General features: G+C 45.9%; 1 protein-coding gene across 20 annotated transcripts in view; it reads left to right on the forward strand.

Annotated features, from left to right (window-relative positions):
• Window positions 1–19178, forward strand: part of TCF7L2 (transcription factor 7 like 2) — a 197252-nt gene that overhangs the window by 161282 nt on the left and 16792 nt on the right. For 17 of the 20 annotated variants that reach the window (XM_038578812.1, XM_038578817.1, XM_038578821.1 and 14 more), the window contains 3 exons: window positions 11947–12079; window positions 14313–14415; window positions 16374–16460. In XM_038578812.1, coding sequence (XP_038434740.1) covers window positions 11947–12079; window positions 14313–14415; window positions 16374–16460 — 323 coding nt within the window. The remainder of the gene's footprint in view (window positions 1–11946; window positions 12080–14312; window positions 14416–16373; window positions 16461–19178) is intronic. The other 3 variants (XM_038578824.1, XM_038578826.1, XM_038578829.1) reach the window with 1 other exon arrangement.

The raw sequence follows: 19178 nt of genomic DNA on the forward strand, positions 1-19178 counted from the left end.
GCATTCCTTTGCGGTCTCTTCTCTCTCTGTGTGTCTCTGTGTGTCTCTCTATCTCTGTCTCTCTCATGCTGGGGAAAGCTCACAAAACTCAACAGTCAGAAAGCAAGTTAGCGGTATGGCTGCTAGAATGCCAGGAAACACAGGAAGCTTACGTTCTTCTGCTTCCAGAGAGGTCAGTTGAAAATCTTTCCAGCACAGTCTTTTACTCTAGAAGGAAAAGAGGGTGTGTGTGCGTGTTTGGCAGACAAGGCCCTACCAAGTGTCACTCCCGTGTCACTGTGACAAGAAAATATACTTTCCCCCTCCCTCCTCCTCTGCAATGCAGCCCTCTCTCTCGAAGAAATTTGTTTTGAGGGATTTGACAATCTTGCAGATAAAGTGCCTGCCTACCGCATTCGGTTGATCATTTTCCCTCATGGCTGACCGTAATTTCTTAGCTACTCTTAGCGGTAGCTCTGTCCCTGCTGCCCAAGGTAACGGGTGAGGGAGGGGGACTTCGCTTAGGTGTCCTGGCTGGCTGGGGAGAATGGGCCTTCCCCCTCTCCTTCATGGATTTTGTAGTGGGAGAGATTAGAAACTAGAAGGAGGTTTTTTTGTTTTGTTGGTTTTGTTTTGTTTTTTAATTAAGATGAAAAAAAAATTCAGTCTGCAACCAGTTGAACTAGATGATTAGGTTTCTTTTTGCTGTGTTTCTTTATGTTTTCTTTCTTTTGGTTTTGGTTTTTGAGGGAGGATGTGTGTGGAAGGGGACGAATTAACAGAACAATGATGGGCAACGTGAGTGAGAACTCTGAGCGGTTTGAGTAAAACCAGGGCAGAAATTTGGAGCCTTCTCTATCTTTTAAGATGCTTTTTTCCAGCTCTTTAAGTGAAAGGCATAAAGGGAGGGAAGGCTGGGAGGAAGAAGAAAAGTGAGAAAAGCAGTCAGGGAGGAGAAAAAAGCTGGCCCAGTCCCATCTTGAAGGTACAGAGAAAGTTTTTTGTGAGGTGGAGAGAAAGAAGACCAAAGCTATTATGTACCCTAGGGATGCAGTTTTAGTGGGGATGGAAGATTTGAGTGGGAAGGGAGGCGCAGTGGCCTCCGGGCTCTCTCTCTTCCAGCAGTTGGGCGGTTGGCACCTCAATTTGAATTGCTGGGTGAGTAGTGGGGTGTGTGTGTGTGTGTGTGTGTGTGTGTGCGCGCGCGTGCGTGTGTGCGTTCGTGTCCTTGCTTATGGTCTTGACCATTAAACCTCTGCGCCTTTTTTTCCCCCTCTTAATTCAGACGATGGGAAGACAAAAACAAAACCAAGAATAAATGGTCAGTTCACGCTGTGCCCTTTCACTATGTACTTTCCATAGCAGTGTTTTGGGGAGTGGGGAGAAAGAGTTAAAAAAAAAAAAAAAAAGGATGAGGAGAAGAGAAAGCTTGACTTTCATCACAGTCCTTAAGCTATATAGCAATGCAGAGCCTGCAGAGCCGGCTCCCCAAGTTCCAGTAAGCTGGGGATCCGGAAAGGGGTGGTGGGGTTTAGGATTTCTTTTAACAAATAAATTTTTCTCCTTCACCCACCAGGGTGGGCTCCATTGGAAGAAAGAGAAGGGAGAATGACGTTGCCTCAGAGAGGAGCATACTTTCAAAGCTTTGAACCGTCCGAACATTCAGGCTTTTACAGTAGCAGGGCTTGTGTAAACTGTATGTTTTCCTTTCATATTTAATGCTAACTTTCTGTTGCTCTGTCTTCAGTTGTATTTATTTTCAATCTCCAAATTTAGATGCCAGCCTTTTAGGGCTACAGGCTTGCTCTTGGGGTCTGTGTTTTTAAAACTTAATATAAAATGTGTTCCGGAAACCGGAGCAGGAGACCCATGGCAGCCCATTGTGGTGTTAATGATTAGGAAGAGGATCCTTTTGCAAGACCAGTTCGGGGCTTAGGTTACACTCCACTCTTCAACTGTTGGGTCAGATCCTTGCCACAGCTGTAAAGGCATTCTCGAATTTGGAGGTGATTTCTATGATGACTTTTATTACTATTTTTTTGTTGTTGAGTGGCCAAACACAGAAACCTTTGCAGTAGTCAGTCAGCTCTTAGATCTGATTTTTTTGGGGCGGAAGAAAAAACATGAAATCTACAGCAGACTTAGAAGAGTCCTTCTGTTTTCAAAATCAGGAATTAAATCCTAGATATCCAGTTAAAACTCGAAGTGGTAAATGCTTCTCTAGTCGAGCATGAAGGGATGACAGATGTATGTCTTGGGGTGCAACTTTTCTAGTTAACTCTACGATCATGTGAACTGTCCAGAGTCGTGGGGAAGACAGTACAAGCTGGCACTGCGAATGTCTAAGTTGTGTTGCCGTAAATTTCCCAACCCAGCCCAGTCTCCCTTTCTGAGATTCCTGAAAGGTTCCAGAGCTTTGTTTACTCAAATTACTTGGGTTACTTAATAGCAGTCCTGCTGCTTTGGTGGCCGCTCACCCTCCATTCTTGATGTCTCATGAGAAGGGAGTTGTTTGAAAGGGTGAATTCCCGACTCCAATGATACAGATATTATGATCTTTGTATTGTCACAACAGGCTGCTGCATCGGCATTTTCTGGAAGCAACAGAGCCTGCAACCTTATATTCTTAGGGAAACCTCCCTTTTGTGGTTTGGGGTTGGTGGGGGGCCTGGCCGAGAGCTATGGAATGGAATTCTTTCCTTCTGCAACATTTTGGAATGTGATGAAATCTTGCCATGCCCTCCAGATTACATACTTCCAGATTACATACTTCTGCACACATTTGAAGATTTTTTTTTTAATTGGACTTTGCCTGGGTCATTCCCTAGTTTCGTTAAACTTCCAACTCGTCAACTTGCTTTTAGAGGGGGTCGTGTCCTTTTCACGTGTATCATTTATTGAGACTGTAGGTAGGTATCCCTTAAAGGATGTCCACGTTTGGGACACTAAGAGGGCAAAATAGAGCAGAACAATGCACTACTACCTTTGGATCTGTCATTGGCTGAATTCCTGCTGAATCCAGGGTTTGGGGGGCATTTGTGTCCATTGGGCCACAGGAAAACATTCATCCCTCCTCTCCATTTGCCTGCTCTTTTCTAGGGAGAGATTCACCTGCTTTCTGAAGGAAACAGCTGTTTCAAAGAGCACTTATCAGACTCCATGTAACAGGCATGAATTTCAAATACAGTACCGTCTAGATTTGAAAGTTAGGCACAGAGTGTATTAGAAAAATAAAAGACGTTTTTATATAGCTGGTCATTGTAAATAAATTAGAAGGCTTGGTATCAGGTTTTGTTCACTACTTTCTTGAAATCCCCAGGATGTAATAACCATTATGTACTTAAAATTTACTCTAAATCAAAATTGGTGATTTCCTTTCCATTATATTCAGGAATCCCTAGATTTGGGGTTGTTGGGGTTTTTCGGAGGGGGGGAATGTAACCTGGAAATCATTATTTTTTTTTAAGTTGTTTTGAGAATTTGAGCTTTTGGATTTCTTCATTTGGAATAGGTTAGTTTTATTCCTGGCTCTGTTTTGAAAATCTGCTCTCCCAGAAACAGCTGTACCCTCTTACCCAATTCTCAAACATTCTGTGCAAACTTGGACACTCCACAAGATTGATTATGCTAACACTAATCATTTAATACTCAAGTAGTAGAGAAATATCTTGCAGGAGGTTGGAGGTTGCAAACTACTGGGAAATTTCTTAGGAGTGAAGTGGTTGGTTCTTCATTTCTGAGACCCGGTGGAGGATTAGGACAGTCAGAGGACCCCGTGGAGGATTAAGACAGTTAGAAGACCCCGTTGTGCCTGCTGCACCCCCTCACTGACCCCTGCCATGCTGTGGCATGCTCCCGGAGGGACATAGGCAGGAAGAAAATCCTGGGAACTCACTTGTCAGGGGCCAGCCTGGACCGGGCGGGCCAAGACTTAAGCTTGCAAGTGCTTTAAAGGTTAGTTGGGGGAAAGCACAATGGGATGCTTTCTTTTTATTGGGAAATAAATGAGAATGAGTGGAAATAAATTATGTTTAATGAACTTAACTGGAAGTAATTGTTCAAGAGCCTGTGAAAGCACAGCTTTGCTGGGTCGGCCCTTGGCTGCGGCTCTCACAAAGCCGAGCAGCTGGAGCACATCTTTATTTTCCAGGTTAAAATGTTCCCCTTCGTGTGCCCACTCCCCCACCCTGACACCTCCAGCCCCACTCCCAGCCTGCCCCTCCTCCTTTTGGGGGATTAAGAAAAGGTCATTAAGAGGAGAATTTGGCCCCCAGACCCTGAATGCTTGGCAATCTGTGTGGTGTGTTACCAGCTGGGTGGTTGTATTATGGCAGGAACCAGGGGAGAAAACAAAACAAAAAAAAGGCGGAGGGCTTAGGATGGTTTGAGTTAGTTCTGTGTATATGCATATGTGTGAGAGAATTTGGATGAAGATTGGCTGCACATTTATTCTCTCCCTGCCTGCCCTGCTCAGTCATTTCCCTGCACAAAGAATTTTTAATGCTTGTGTGAGTATGAGAAACTGTGAGTCTGCAGAATTTTGTAGAAGGCAGGGAGACTCTCTTCCTCTTCTTGCCGTCTCCATGGATTTGATTCTGGGGTTGCGGGAGGGTCCAGCCATCCAGTTTACCAGACAAACAAGGAGCACCCCGATGCCAGGCTCCCTCAGGCTCCAGCAGCTGTAATCTGGCAGCCTTGTGGTGGGCACAGAGTCCCCAGCAGCACGGGCCAGGTGAGTTAGGCCGCGTGCTGCAAAGGGTGGGTCTTTCTGCAACTCACAGGCGGACCTCCTTTCTCTCAACCACCTCCTTTCTCCGAGCAAAACTTGAACCCTGTGAAGCCTTCTCTCTTCCTTGTTCTTTTCAGCAGCAGTGCTCTTGCTATCAGTATAAGTTTTGTCCAGGGAAACAGTGTGCCATTAGCTGAGAGCAGGCCCTTCTGGAGGAGTAGCTCTCGACCTCCAGGGGACTCTGGGCGTTGGACGAGGGGTCCTAGCTGGGGGGCTTCTGGAGCTGTCATGGGGAGAGGTGCAGAGCAAAATGTCTGCAGAAGCCCATCTGGCCAAGGGTGGAAGCCTGTCTGCCACCCTTTACTCCTGTCTGTGTAGGAGCTTGGCAAGATGCAATAGCGAGATGTTCACTAGGTAAGTCGAGATGGACCCGTGTGTGCAGGCCTGGATCCAGGCTGCTGTGCATGTCTCCTGACGTTCTAGCAGCCGAAGTGTGTGCTCATTGTTGGGGGAATGGGTTTGTCAAGGCAAGAGGGCTACCTTCATTGACCATTCCACCACTCTCTGGTCCATCGCCTGAAAAAATAGGACTAGTTGAGTCACAGAGGGTTGTTGATGAGGAAGAAACAGCCCCTCCTTCATCTCCACCCCCTCCTCTCCAGCGGCGCTCTGTGGCTCCAGTGACGTGCAGCATCATGAAGGGTTTGCTAGTCACCATTGGCCTTGATGCAGCCGTAGTAAGCAGCAACCAGCAAAATGCATGGAGAAGAGCTAGCTTAGCAACCCATTTTTTAATGGAAACCCGGAATGAACAGTGTCCCTTCGTGAAGCTGATTTCAGCCCCTGGGAGGGCTGAGGAACCTAAGACCACTGAAGACCTTCCATATCCACCCTGGGGAGGGGAGAAGGCTGACAAATGCTCCTCTGTGCTGCTTTTGTTTTATTGTGCTGGGCTCCTCAAGGCACTTTCTGGCCCCATTTTTCTTCTGCAGAAAAGGAGAGCAATAGGGGAGTATTGAAGAGGAGGACCGGCGGAGAGGCCGGGGCCAGCAATGGCTCTATTTGTTTTCAACGTCTGCTGATTAATAGGTTGCGAGGTGAATGGCAAGCTTTCATTCCCTTTGGGTTCCCCACAGTTACAGAAGGTTGAGGGGTCGGGGTTAGAGGAGGGGTAGCAGGGAGATCTAGAAGTGCCTGAATCAATCTTTCATTTGCCGGGTTCCAAATCACGAGCAGCATTCGGACGGGTGTGTGGGCGCTTGGCGATGAGGGTGGCGGGGGCAAGTTGCTGAGCACTGTTGCTTAAGGGTTCTTGAGAGGTCAGAGGTCAGCTGCAGGGGCACCCTCTCCCGGCTCCCCGCACTGTAGTGGGATGAATATACTTCGGGTGGGTGGAAAGGTTTTGTGTGCTCTGAGGTTTGGTAAAGGATACCCCCCCCTTTTATTCCCTTAATCATTTAACTATTAGGTGCTCAAAACCCATAGAGCATAATGACCAGAACTGGGTGAAGACTTTGCTCTGGGTAGCAGCCATCACTCCAGGTAGAAAACAGAAAGCCCTAATGATTTACGGTCAGATGAGGATTTTTGTTCCCTTTAAATAGATACTGTTTACTTCATTTAGTGGTTCAAGGTTTTTTAGCTGACTTTTTCTTTAGTTTCTTGTCAGCCAGAATTGATGGCGTGTGTTGTTTTTATCACCAGAACCCTGCTGGGCCCTGATCCTGGTTGCCTCTCTCTATTTGAGGTGCAGAAACATCCCATTAAATGTCTTTATCCCCCACCACCCATAATCAGCCACACGTTAGAAAATCCCCTGCTAAAAGTCCCTGGTGCTCTATGGCAGGGGAGTGTTCTCGCTGAGGCAGGGAGCCCTGAGCTACTCCTAACTTGCGGGGTTGGGTAGCAGGAGGCAGTATTTGCTGAAACTGGTCTAGGTTCCAGAGACTGGTGGGTGAAACTGTGAGGAAGAGATCCCTTTGTGAGTCCTGAAGCATCTCTGTCCAGTTGGCCCAGGCTAAGGTCATGGGATGCCACTCACCATTAGCATGGCAGTGAACCCTATCCCAGCATCAGTCTCTGCAGACACCAGGGGGTGGTGGAGTCAGGCAGGTGAGTGTGCAGACCTTCCCAAGGCACATGGCCTGGGACACCTACTGTGTGGCACTAATAAGAAACTCCAGCTACTTCATAGGTGTGTTACGAGGACTTAATATTTAGTATATCCTACTCAACACCAAGGCAGGTACAGTAGCAAGGCTGCATTCAAAGGTGGCAGCGGTGAGCCGTGCTGCGGTTGACTGTGGAGCTTCAGGACCAGCAGCTACTCGGTGCTCCTCTCTCCTCAGATCATCTAGACGAAGGGTTCTAGGTGACTCTGGGAGTGAGTGCCAGGTGCTGATGGAGTGGGTGTATATGGGCAACTGTAGCATATCTCCCGGACCTTACATGGAATATTTTATTCATGTTTGCTGTTTTTGTGGCTCAGAGATTCCTAGTGTTCATAATATTCCTCAAGGGTTAGATACTAGTAACTAGGCTTTCCATGCAAGTTGCCGTGACCACTGCCACCCCGACCTCGAATGTTGTTAGTTAGCTGTCGCTGGAGAGCATGATCTCTCTCTCTCTCTCTCTCTCTCTCTCTCTCTCTCTCACACACACACACACACACACACACACACACACCAGGTAGTTTTGAAGACCTACTTGATATTTAGGGAAAGGTAGTTACCGAAAAGGTACCTGGTTCTGTGTTGTAGTTGTTTGCCTCAAATAGTGGACTCTGTCTGTCAAAAGATAAAAGGGGGAGAGATGCATATTTCCTGCTGTTTATCCCACCAGTACTCCCAGCATAGAGTATTGCTTTCATTTAGATTCCCTGGGTCATTTCTGGAAGGTTGTGTGTGTCCTTCCCCCAGGAAAGGTATTTTTCACAGTTGAGTTTTCTTAGGATGGTAACAGTTATGAACACAATCCTTTAAGACCTCTTTAAAGAAGTGGGCACTGATGGTCAGGAAGGGGAAGGTCTAAGGGACATTGGCTTTTTGGGTTGGTTAGTGCTTCACTTACATGAACTCTTACTTGTTCAAGGCCCTCTGCCTGATTCTGGAAAGGCCTTTGGTCATATCTAGCTATTACTGTTTAACTTTAAACTCCTCTGCGGTCATTCTTCTTTGGTGACATGATAAAGTGATGGTTTTTCTCAAAAGAGATTAAAAAATATATTTATTAATATCACTTTTTTTTTTAAAGAGCATGTACTTGTGAGGTGACCACAAAACATCCATACACTCTAGCCCTACAATGAACATCTTGTTTGTGAAATAAGACGTGCAGCCTGTGGATCCATTTCCCATCTGAGACTTTAATGAGAACATACTAGCGGGACGGCCAGCCCTACCTTCACTGAGCACTCCTCATTAGTACTCACTGGACAGTATTTTTCAAAGCTTCTTTATATTGCATGTGTACAGCTCTGTGCCAGGCCCAGTGTTGAGCATTGTTACAGGCGTGAGCCATAATTTGCACAATGATGCTCTGAAGTTGACCCCTGTTCTCATTTGGAGTTTGCAGAGAGAGGATGAAGCTCCTGAAACAGGTTGCACAGCTAGACTGGTCAGTTATAATTTCAGTCTAGTCTTCCTTACATTCATAGCCCTCACTCTTGGTCACGGTGTACATGCTAGGGGCCTCTAAAACCACTTTTAAGGTACTGTACTAATAAAGTATAAGACCAGCTGGTTTCTGAAGGCCTATCCAGCTTTGTTGTATGATTCTAAGTAGACTCCATTTTAGTGAATGAATCTGTGAGACTGGTCCTGTCCTTCTCTTCTTCTGATACTGTAATTGGAATTTAGTGGATCTTTGGCAGCTTTTGAGTCTCACCACTGCCACATACAAACTGGGCATGACAGGGGAGAGAAAGTTCTAGAAGACACAGTCTTAGTCCTTCAGGAACTACACTGGGACCAAGAAAGGTACATACGTGACTCTAGCATGGACATGATGTAAAATAGCAAGAAAAGGACCCTGGAGTCCTGAGAGTGGAGAGATGGGCATTTTCAAGAGTAACATCCTCCCAAGCATAGCAGCAGTCCAGGTACAGGCAGCGCGTGTGGGAATCATGCCTAGACCCTGGTTTCTGTGGGTATGACTGCATGCCTTCCTCCTGCTTACTTGGGAACCAGCCAGTCTGGAGAGATGTGTGGTTCCCTAGCCACCTGCCTGGACTACAGTCACAATCAGAGAAGAGAAACACGTCCCAAGAGGGCTCCCATATTCCCTTCCTAAAGCTGGGTAGCAGTGGCTTCGAATCTACCCCCTTCCATATTATAGAGCTTGACTGGACAGGAAAAAACCTGTTGGCTAGGCTCGAGTGTACAAAATGGTATGAAGGTGATAGTGTCTGACTTGTGTCAGAATGACCTTCATACATGGTTCTAAGAGGAAGAGGGGGAAATTAACTTTTGAATCCTACACCCAGTGGACACTGTTGCACAGATTCTGTCTTCATCCTTTGCTAGACAAGTAGAGAAAGGTTTTCCCCACGTTTCCTGTTAGTCCTGCTTGGAAGGCAGCCATGGAATTTGTGCATCTGAACTGTAGACAGAACTGTGCCATCGGGCAGTTTCTCCATAATGATAAAATAATAAATAACGGGAATAGTAAACCACCATTCCTATGCTTACCATGTGGTAGGTTCTGTACTAAGTTCTTCCCATGGATTTTCTTGAGATCTAGGATTCATGATCCGTGATTAGGACCCAGGCCTCTTAACCTTTATGCTTGTCTGTGCACATGTGGTTCTTTGGTCTCCGGGTCATGACTGAACAGATAGAGCTGCCACCTGTTGCCCTCAATAGGCCAAGTCAAGATGCCTGGGTCCTGAGCTCAGGCCTACTGCGTCAGGTTCCGAGGATCAGGTATTGAGATTCGTAACAAGCATCCTGAGAGAAGCTTGAGCCAGCCAGTGCCAAGAACTGTAGGCTCCACTCCCACTACCGGGCCCTCATACCCCCATCCTTTGCTTCCTTCCATTGCTTATGGTGGTCCCTCAACCTCTCAGCGACTGTCTTCCCTGCTTTGGGTTATCTGTGGTTCCTCCTAACTCCTCTCCTAGCTTTTCCGCACTTAGTTTAAACCATCTGGAACTGGTCTGCCTTCTTTCATTTCAGAAGGTGTGTATCTTTCCAACCAAATAAAAACATTTCTGGAAAGTGGCAGTACTCCTTTTCCTTTCCTCCTGCGGGTCTTCACGCCCTCTGCCTAGGTTCTGTCCCTTCCTCTCCCTCGCTCTCCTTTTCTTCCTCCTCTCCACCCCAGCATACAGTAAGAGTCCATTTGATGGTTACTTTTCAATTTGTCCTAAACAGATATGTTCCCCCCAAAAAGAATCCTCAGTGCATGTCCGTAAGATGCTGGTTCTGGCCCTGGGGCAACAGCCCTTCACTCTGCTGGCTTTGGCCTTGCCCAGACCTTCATGGCTGCTAGGGAAGTGTTACCCAAGCTCCCTTAGCTTTGGTGCTTTTCATTTCAGTGCTTTGATTGCAAACTGGTAATTCACAGCATAAGGCTCTTTGAGCAACTAGCTAGTCTCCTCTGAAAGTGTCCAGTTGTTTATGGGCATCGTTAAACCAGGCTATTGCAAGTGTCGACTTCTTTTTCTGTAGTTTTGTTTTGTTTTGTTTTGTTTTGTTTTTTCTGGAGCACATGGAAGAAGGCCATATTTTCCTTTCCGAACATGCTCGTGAAAGTTAGAAGCCCCTTTTAGAGATGCCTTCCCCACGATTAACTGGGGTGAAAAATATTCTTTCTATGTTTATACCCCTTCCTTATTCATTAAAAAAAAAAAAAAAAAAAAAGGACAAGAAGGAAAACGTAAAGCGAACTTAACTGCTCGGTAGTCCCTGAACTCAAGAGGCACTAGTGGGCAGCATTGAAACCTCACTTCTTTCCTTGTAATGCAATTCCTTTTCCTTGATGTTAATGCAAGTTGTGCCTTCCTAAAAGTAATAAAAGGAAATGAAGACACGTTCTGAAATGAAACTTGACTCTAATCCATTCATCATCTAATACTAGCCTCTTTATCTTCGCTGGTACCTAATCTGGTTAAATGTCCCTGTTGTAGGATTTTAGTGAAAATCCTCTATGGGGAATAGGGTTTTTTTGCAATTGGATTACTCTCAGTAAATGGCCCAGTAGTTCGCTTGTTTCAGCTTCCATTTTTTCTTTGTGATCTTGCTGGGCTAAGTTACAGCACCGCATAGTGGAGGGGGTGGGGTGGACTGAGAGGGGTGTGGGAGGGAGGAGGTGAAGAATTTGGAAAGGTCTGGTCATGGCAACTAGAAAAATCTTTAAAACGCTTTTCTTTTTTTCCTGCTCTATCTACCCTTCTTGAACATATAAATGCCTGTACTTTGTTTGCTACAACTGCTCGTTTCTAAATTGCACACCTTTTATTAGCCCGATTTATCATCATTCAGTTAATTTATTAGTGTTCCCCCATGACTTCCTAATGAAATTCCTAATGAATTCGGGGCTGCTGTGATCTGCATAAAATATGCAGGTGCTTGCCTGGCAGTTTAGGGCTTTCTGGTAAAGTTCACACCCCCAACCAGACCAGGAGTGGGGCTTTTCATCCATCCTGTCTGGGAAGGATTGTGGCCTGCCTGCTGCTTCCCAGGGGTGGGGAGCGATTAGGAGCCCGCGGTGGTAGATAGGGAGGCTGGGTAGCTGGGATTTGGGTCCTCCCGGGTTTCTTGTAAAGGAAGGTTTTCCTAGCCTGTTTGCCTCCTGAAGGTCCCTCTGCTGGGGCCCTGGGGTCAGAGACACCCCCCCTTCACCCCTTGCAGGAACCCAGTGGCCTGGTAGATTAAAGTCCCCACTTCCGATGTAGCTGCCCATTGGAAAAGCGCACAGTCGGGGTCCATGATGGGGTGGTGGTGCAGGAGGTGTTTTCAAAGCCAGGCCCCGTAGGGAGGGAAACAGGGAAGCATGTCTACCGTGAGAGCGTTCCTTATAAATATCGGTTATTGTAATCCATGGATTGGGGTCAGGGCTGTGGGTAGAATCCAGCACCTCTTACAAACTCTGGGAGGGAGGGAGAGCAGGGCGGAGGGCGGAAGGGCATGGGCCAGCCCCCTACTCGCTGGGGGGGGTGGGGGGGGCAGTGTTCAGAAGTCTCATCAGTTACCAGGAGCCAGCTTGACAGTGTCCTCCTCTGTCTCTCCTGCCCACAGTCGAACAAAGTGCCCGTCGTGCAGCACCCTCACCATGTTCACCCTCTCACGCCGCTCATCACGTACAGCAATGAGCACTTCACCCCGGGAAACCCACCTCCACACTTACCAGCTGACGTAGACCCCAAAACAGGTAGGCCGTGCACATGGTACCAAGAGGGTGTGCTGGGTCTGGGGCCGTCTCACCTGCTGGGGAGGGATGGGGGGCAGAGAGTGGGGGCTCCTGTTCCTCTCCTGGGTGCTGAGAAGAAAGCTCTTTGGGGAGGCCAGAGCCTGATGATGGAGTAGCTTCTCCTCTCCTTAGGGGAAGTCCATGTGTAGTGCTAACCATTATTCTAGATCTCCCAATACCCCAGAGGGCCTGGCTGTGAATCTTGCACTGTTTTTCAGGGGTAGCTTTTAAGTAACTCCAAGAGCCACAAACAGACTTGGAGGCAGTTATAGTTGTGGAGGCATCTCGTAGCCTCCCTCTCAGCAAGTTGGGAATACGGGAGCCCTTCCAGCATGGCTCCCCAACCAAAGTCCTGGTTCCCTCAGCAGCCAAGGGAACCAGTCACTTGATGATGATTTACTGGTCCAGCCTCTAGAGGCCACAGCACTGGGTCCTGCGTTGTCTTTGCTGATTTCGGTTCTTGTTCCCCTACAGTATCCTGGGTATCACCAAGTCCATTATACAAATGTGAAAACCAAGTCCATGGTGGAACAACCAATAGAGTCTCAGGCAGATGGGGCCATGTCATCCTTCAGCCTTTATACTTTCCCCCCTCTTTTCATCCCATGTACTCACCGAGTACAGCGTTACTTGTAGCCCACCCTGTAACAAGATTTCAAGCAAGCCTCCGGCTACCGCTCCTAGAGGGGTAGTCCTGGGAGAGCAGTGAAGGCCAGGCCAGGCTGGGCAGTACACTGGCTGGGGTTTCTCTGACCAGCTAGTTAATTAGAAGGATGAATTCTAAATGGCTATTCCGTGTCACTTCGTCAGAGGGGATTGTTTGGTGTTGAGCTGAGGTAGATTGCCCGTTCATGCAGACTTTGCTGCCCCTGAATGAAGCCACACATTAGCTGGTTTTCACCAGCTTCTGAGCCCCCTTTGTGCTCCGGGGGACCCAGCCTGGTGCTTGGATGGCTGGAGCAGGCCGCCAGCGGGCCCCAGGCTCTGCAAGTGAATGGCAGCATCAACGTCTCATTTAAATAATGGTAGTACAGGGAATAGCTTTTAAATGGTTATCGTAAAACATATGATTAACGTCTGCAGACTGTTTACTTTTCCTCTGCGAACATTCTTTCAAGTGTGCAAATGGCTTGGTGTAGGGTCCAAGACCAGCTAATCTGTTTGGTTTTTGTAATAGAGAGAAAGCAATGTCTGCATGAAAATGTCACCCAGGGAGACTTAACTAACAGATTAAAAGCTTCCTGAATGAATTAAAAAAAAAAATGGAATAGTTTTCATCCACAGACGTGCAGCTCATTACCTCCAGTACTGTGTTAATTCTGTAGCATTGTTCGTTTTCTTCCCCTTCAGCTCTTTAGATCAGTTCCTCGGTGTCAGAATTGCTCCCAGCGCTCTTGCTTTTCTCAGAATTGATTACAGGATGTGCTCCTGTGGGATAAGTAAGTGTGCAGTGGCATGGGCCTTCAGGGTGTGCTCAGGTGTGTCATGTGTGCGTTCCTAGCTCTCATGATGCAGGACTACCTACCTGGTCAGCAAGCAGGTAGGGCTGATTCTTCCAGGTGCCACTTCCAGACGGTTAGGTTCTAGAGTGGAGCCTGCCAGGCCTCCGGCCTACTGGTCTGCTCAGTTCAGGATCTACCCTGGGCAAGAGTCCATGCCTTGTCGTGAAATTCTGCCACAGCTCATCCTCTAAGCTGAGGTGGACATTTCTAGAGGAGTTAACCTTTTTTTTTTGAAAGCAGGCAAGAGTAACCCTTCGAAAAGCCGAAACTTAAAAGGCGTATTAGAAACCTAGAGGAATAAGTCTCATGCAGACAAGTCATTAGAATTAAAAGGAGTGGAGGCCCAAGTCAGGAGGGCAGAGGATTTATATGACCTGATCACCTACTGGTGCCAAGCCTTCAGATTTTTCTTTAATTTTCAATAATCACTCGGATCCCGTAAGGCAGAAGTAACCCAAAGCGGCATTTACCCCAAGTACCCATCCACCTCCAGTGAGATAAACCAATTTATCAAGGTAGGGTGGGGAGAGATAGTGAACAGAACTTACCCACAACGATCATGATCACGGAAGGAATCTCGCGCTAGCGTCAAAGAAGAGAAGTCTCCGTCCTCCTTTACTGATTCCCATCCCCTGGCAGTTTCTCTTTCCTTCTCTCCTCCTTTGTACCTAAAATGCCACTTCTTCTCCCAGGAATCCCACGGCCTCCGCACCCTCCAGATATATCTCCGTATTACCCGCTATCGCCTGGCACCGTAGGACAAATCCCCCATCCGCTAGGATGGTTAGTACCACAGTAAGGAGTTCCATTTTTTAATTCCCTTTTTGTTTCTTACATGGGCATGCTTATTATTTATCGTGTGTGTGTGTGTGTGTGTGTGTGTGTGTGTTTCAGAAGATGGGTGGTGAGCAAGGGCTGCAGGGAGGAGGGGCATGTAGGGAAGATGCTTACGAAGGTGCCCTGTGGGAAGCAGGCCCTCGGATGGGCCATGTAGGAAAAAGGTTATTGATACTTAGCATTATGAACCCACAGTCCCCAAAGACTCTAGGCTTCTCTCTGAACAAAAGTGTCCTTAAGATACTTTAGAAACTATAGAGGCTCTGAGGGCTTCTATCAAAGGAAGCTGATCATGGCTCTTCTGCTGGTGGCAGCCCAGCCTGGGGTCCTGTTGGTTTGAAGCAGCCTGGGCCGGAGAACAGGCATAATGTCATTTTGAAATCCAGGGGTGAGAGTGGGGGGTTATTCTCTCAGAATCCCCTCACCCTGTCATCTGAACCTGTGACTCCCAAGGTTGGCAACAGAAGTGGAAAGTGCACTCTGTCTGTTGTCTCAACAGACAGAGTGCAACCAGCATCTCTCTGAGATTCTTGGTTCACCTAATTATGGGGGGCGGGGTGGGGGATCTGGAATCCCTACTCCAGCATGTGGGTCCTTCCTGAGTGCCAGCCAAGGCTCCTGGCAGTGTGCAGGGCACCAAACTGCCTTTTACGATTTGTCTTCCTGTCACCCAGCCTTGCTTTTATAGTACTAGCCATTAACCTTCCTTAGACAACTTTAAAAATGTGTGTTTCAAAGCCAGAGTAGAAAGGCCTTTAATGCATAAGCATATGGTGCATGAGTATGCATGTGTGTATGCATATTAATAGCTGTTTTGTGATTGCATTTTTGTGTATGTGTTTCTCCATGTTTATCAGTGATCTCTACTCCAAAAAACAAGGACAATTTGTTGTCTTAACAGGAATACATCCTGGTAAAAGTCAGAATTTGGGGTCTTGGGGAAGACACACCCTTTGATAGCCTTACAGAAGATATGGTTTTGAAGTAGTTCACCTAGTATTTCTCTAGTTGAACAGACTCTACCTTGTTTTGTGAAAAACAGCCTGTATTATGAAGTAGCTGTACAAAATACCAACCATGGGTGTACTTTCTGTTTATTTTTTGCTCCTTTCATTTTGTTTTGGAGGGTAGACCTGGACATGAGCTTGTGTCCCATTCCTTCCTCAGAAAATGGGGCCATTCCTCGAATGGTTCTCTGTTATCCCTTGCCCCGTACAGCTGATGGGTAGATATTTGAAAGCTAGATAAAAAGGAATAGCCAACTCAGACAACCCTCTGTCAGAAAAAGTTGTGTGTCTTTCATGAGGATGCTATTTTGCATGTTGCTGTATTTTTTAATTATTGTAATGAGGTGTGATTGTCTATTGGTTACCCACAATTCTTCTTGGGGACTCTCCCCCCGGTAACTCTTGTCAACACTTGTTAATTTGACAAAAGGCTACAAATTAAGCTCTGTTAATTTAATGTTTTCTCACCGAGATCTAAATACCGAAAGAGGCCCAAAGCGTAACTGAAGTCCTTTGATTCACTGTACTTTATTTTGGTATAAATTTACATTCATTATTGTTTTCCTTTGGATGTGTAGCCCTCAATTAGTGTGATGGCTCCATTAAAGCAAGCGAGACTTCGCCTTTAATTATTACAACAAAACACCTAGTTTCAGCTTGGGGAGAGGGTCTCTATTGACATAAGCAGAGGTTATAAAATTTAATTAGCCATTCCTATCAGATTTATGGCATTCAAATTGTTCTGTGTTTCTTCCCTTTGATCCTTCCTGTACAATCCCCAAGATTTTTGTTCTGATCAAATGAGAATAAAGCTTACTGTGCAGAGAGAACTTTCCCTTTTTATTCTTTTTCTTTTCCCCACCCCCACCCTTGTTTGCACTCTCTTACTCTGTACTCCCCTCTTCATAGGCAAGGTCAGCCAGTGTACCCAATCACGACAGGAGGATTCCGTCACCCTTACCCCACAGCTCTGACCGTCAACGCTTCCATGTCCAGGTGAGTTCCAAGCACCAGGGCCTCCATCCAAGTCAACCATGGGTGGCTTCTTGGAAAGTTTTCTAGGTAGCTCCCAGGCCATCCAGAGGCTGCTCCTTCATGGAGTTCTAATGGTCTAGGACCGATAGGGCATTAGGCTTGAGTCCTAGAAAATACTGAAAAGTTAATCTGAACTTCTAAGGTAGGTGATGTCAAAATTTTGAGATTGAATTTTGGAATCAACGTAGCAAGTGGCTTTTTTTTTTTTTTTTTTTTTTAAATAACTGAAGAAGGCAGGAAGAAGTTTAGTTAGGACACACGGAACTTTTTAAAATGTTGTTTCTGTCTTGTCCTGTACTGGGTAAGAAAGGAAAGGGTGGAGATAATTTTATGATTATGTAAAAGAGAGTTTGAGAAAAGGGTGTGGTCTTTTAACAATTCAGCATCTTCTCTGTCAACAAGGAGGGACACCCCGTGCCCAAACACACCCCTCTCTAAAGTAGCACTGCCCCCCAGAGAATTATAAAGGGAGCCCCATATGGAATTTGAAGTTTTTAAGTAGCCAAAGGTTAAAGGAGGCAGGGGGGAAGCCCAGGTGAAATTCTTTTTAATGATCTATTTTATTCAACCTAATATTTTCCAAATATTATCATTTTGACATGTTAGCACTGTAAAGCAACTTTTAATGAGATTTTACACTCTGTTTTGTACTTTGTTTTTGAAATCTGGTATGCATTTTATAAAATGTTGAGTATACTTAACAGCACATCTCAATTTGGACCGGCCACATTTCACATACTCAAAAGCTATATGCGGCTGGTGGGTATCACACTGGCCTTTGAGCTCTAAATCTTGGAAAGTTAAAAAAAAAAAAAAAAATCATGTGTGCAGAACAAGAATTTGAAAGGAACCCATCAAATAACCAGCAAAGAATTCCTACACCCTGACAAAGGACATAATGATTTTACTTTCCTTCATAGGGGAGCATCTTCAACTTCTAATTTAAATATTTTGGGTAACAAACTCCACCCTGACTTCTCATACCTTGTATGAAATATTTTACTGTGTTTATTTGGATAAAAATGGTAACTTCTTCATTTAAAAAAAGTTGTGTGTGTGTGTGTGCACGTGCACGCACATGCATTCATATATCTTTAAGCACATAAATAAATGTGTCATACACACATACCCACATACGTATACCTGGATCTTTGTAATCCTCCGTTCTCCTTTTCCTCTCTCTAATTAATTCTGGCTAATTTTTCAGTGAGTGCTAGTTTATTTACAAACCGGTTGGCAGCAGTGGGTTTAAGTAGTCACTAATCGCTCCTAATGATAGTTTTATTTTCTGTTCATCTGATTTTCAGTCAAGTTAATTAAATCGGTGGAGGTTTAGACTTTCCTGATGGGCTACAACAAGTAATCCATTTTGATGATGTCCCATAATTAAATCAGCATGCATTACATGGCAGGGATGCTGTCCCTAGCATCTTTTCCTAATCTCTGTAGTCCGTATGGGAACCCAAGGCCAGAGGGAGGGTTGGAGAGACAGGACAAGACAGTCCCTTTTCCTGCTTACAAAACAGTAATTTTGGTGGGGGAAAGAGTAAAAATCCCTTCCAGTTAGAAAAACAAGCTATAGTCCACCTACCATTTGTAATTACGCCACGAAGATCACCTAATTTTAAAGATCCAGTCTCCGAGTGTGACAAATGATCCCAGTTTCAAAATCCACACCAATATTGGTTAGGTGGGAAAATGCTTGAGCATTCTGTTCTCCAGCGAGAGGAGGAAGGTTATGTTCATTAAATAATGTCATCACATCCTTGCAAAGCATGAGAACGAATTGGGAGTCTCCCAGGAGGGGAGCTGCTTCAGAGCAGCCCTAATCCACAGCTCATCTTCCCTGCAAGCCAGCGTTTATATCATGCACCTGATTGTTTTGCATGTTTGTTTATTCGATGCGTTCTGGAGGTTAAAAGCAGTGAAGTAATCGTAGGATAGGGATTGGGGTTAAGCTTATCGATTGAATTATCATTAGGAGGTTAGTCGATGATTTAGAGGTGGGCAAGGGGGTGGAGGAGAGGAAGGAAACAGTGGGAGGAAAGGTTAGGGGCTCTAGGTACAGGGGGGAAGGCCGCCGATTCCCCAGGTAGGCCTTATGAAAGGTAGCTAGTTAAAAAGCGTATACAGCAAATTAAATACATTATTGTGGTAATGGGGCGACAGAAGTATAGGTCTATTATACTTATGGCAGTTATAGGAAATGTAGGCAGCTTGCCCTGTTCCAGAACACCCTTTGATATTCATTCTATTCAGCAGCGGGGCCAGGACTTCTCAGAATTAAGTGATGGGTCATTATACTTTAAACACCATGGAGAAGCCTAGATTGGCAATTAAACAGCTCTTGCTGACACTCACTTGTGCCACCCTGTGACCCCCTTTAGATTGAGATGTTGGAGCTCCGGGCCCTCAGCCTGCTAAATTGGTGCAAGGCTCTTCTCCTGACGAGAGCGGGCTCTGAAATCTGCCGGCTTCAAAGGGAGAGAGATCATGTATAAACCATAATGTGGGTGCACCGTGGCTCACAAAAAATAAGGCAGGAAGAGATGAAATGTTACAAGTGCAAGGGGGAAAATGAGAGAATAATGACAAACCTAATGCAACTCAAAGCAGGATTGTTGCACAGGAAAATGCATCCCACTGCTTGTGCATAAAATCAAGGCCGGCAGATGACAT

This window comes from Canis lupus, chromosome 28 (assembly GCF_011100685.1).
Source record: "Canis lupus familiaris isolate Mischka breed German Shepherd chromosome 28, alternate assembly UU_Cfam_GSD_1.0, whole genome shotgun sequence".
Classification (NCBI taxonomy): domain Eukaryota; kingdom Metazoa; phylum Chordata; class Mammalia; order Carnivora; family Canidae; genus Canis; species Canis lupus.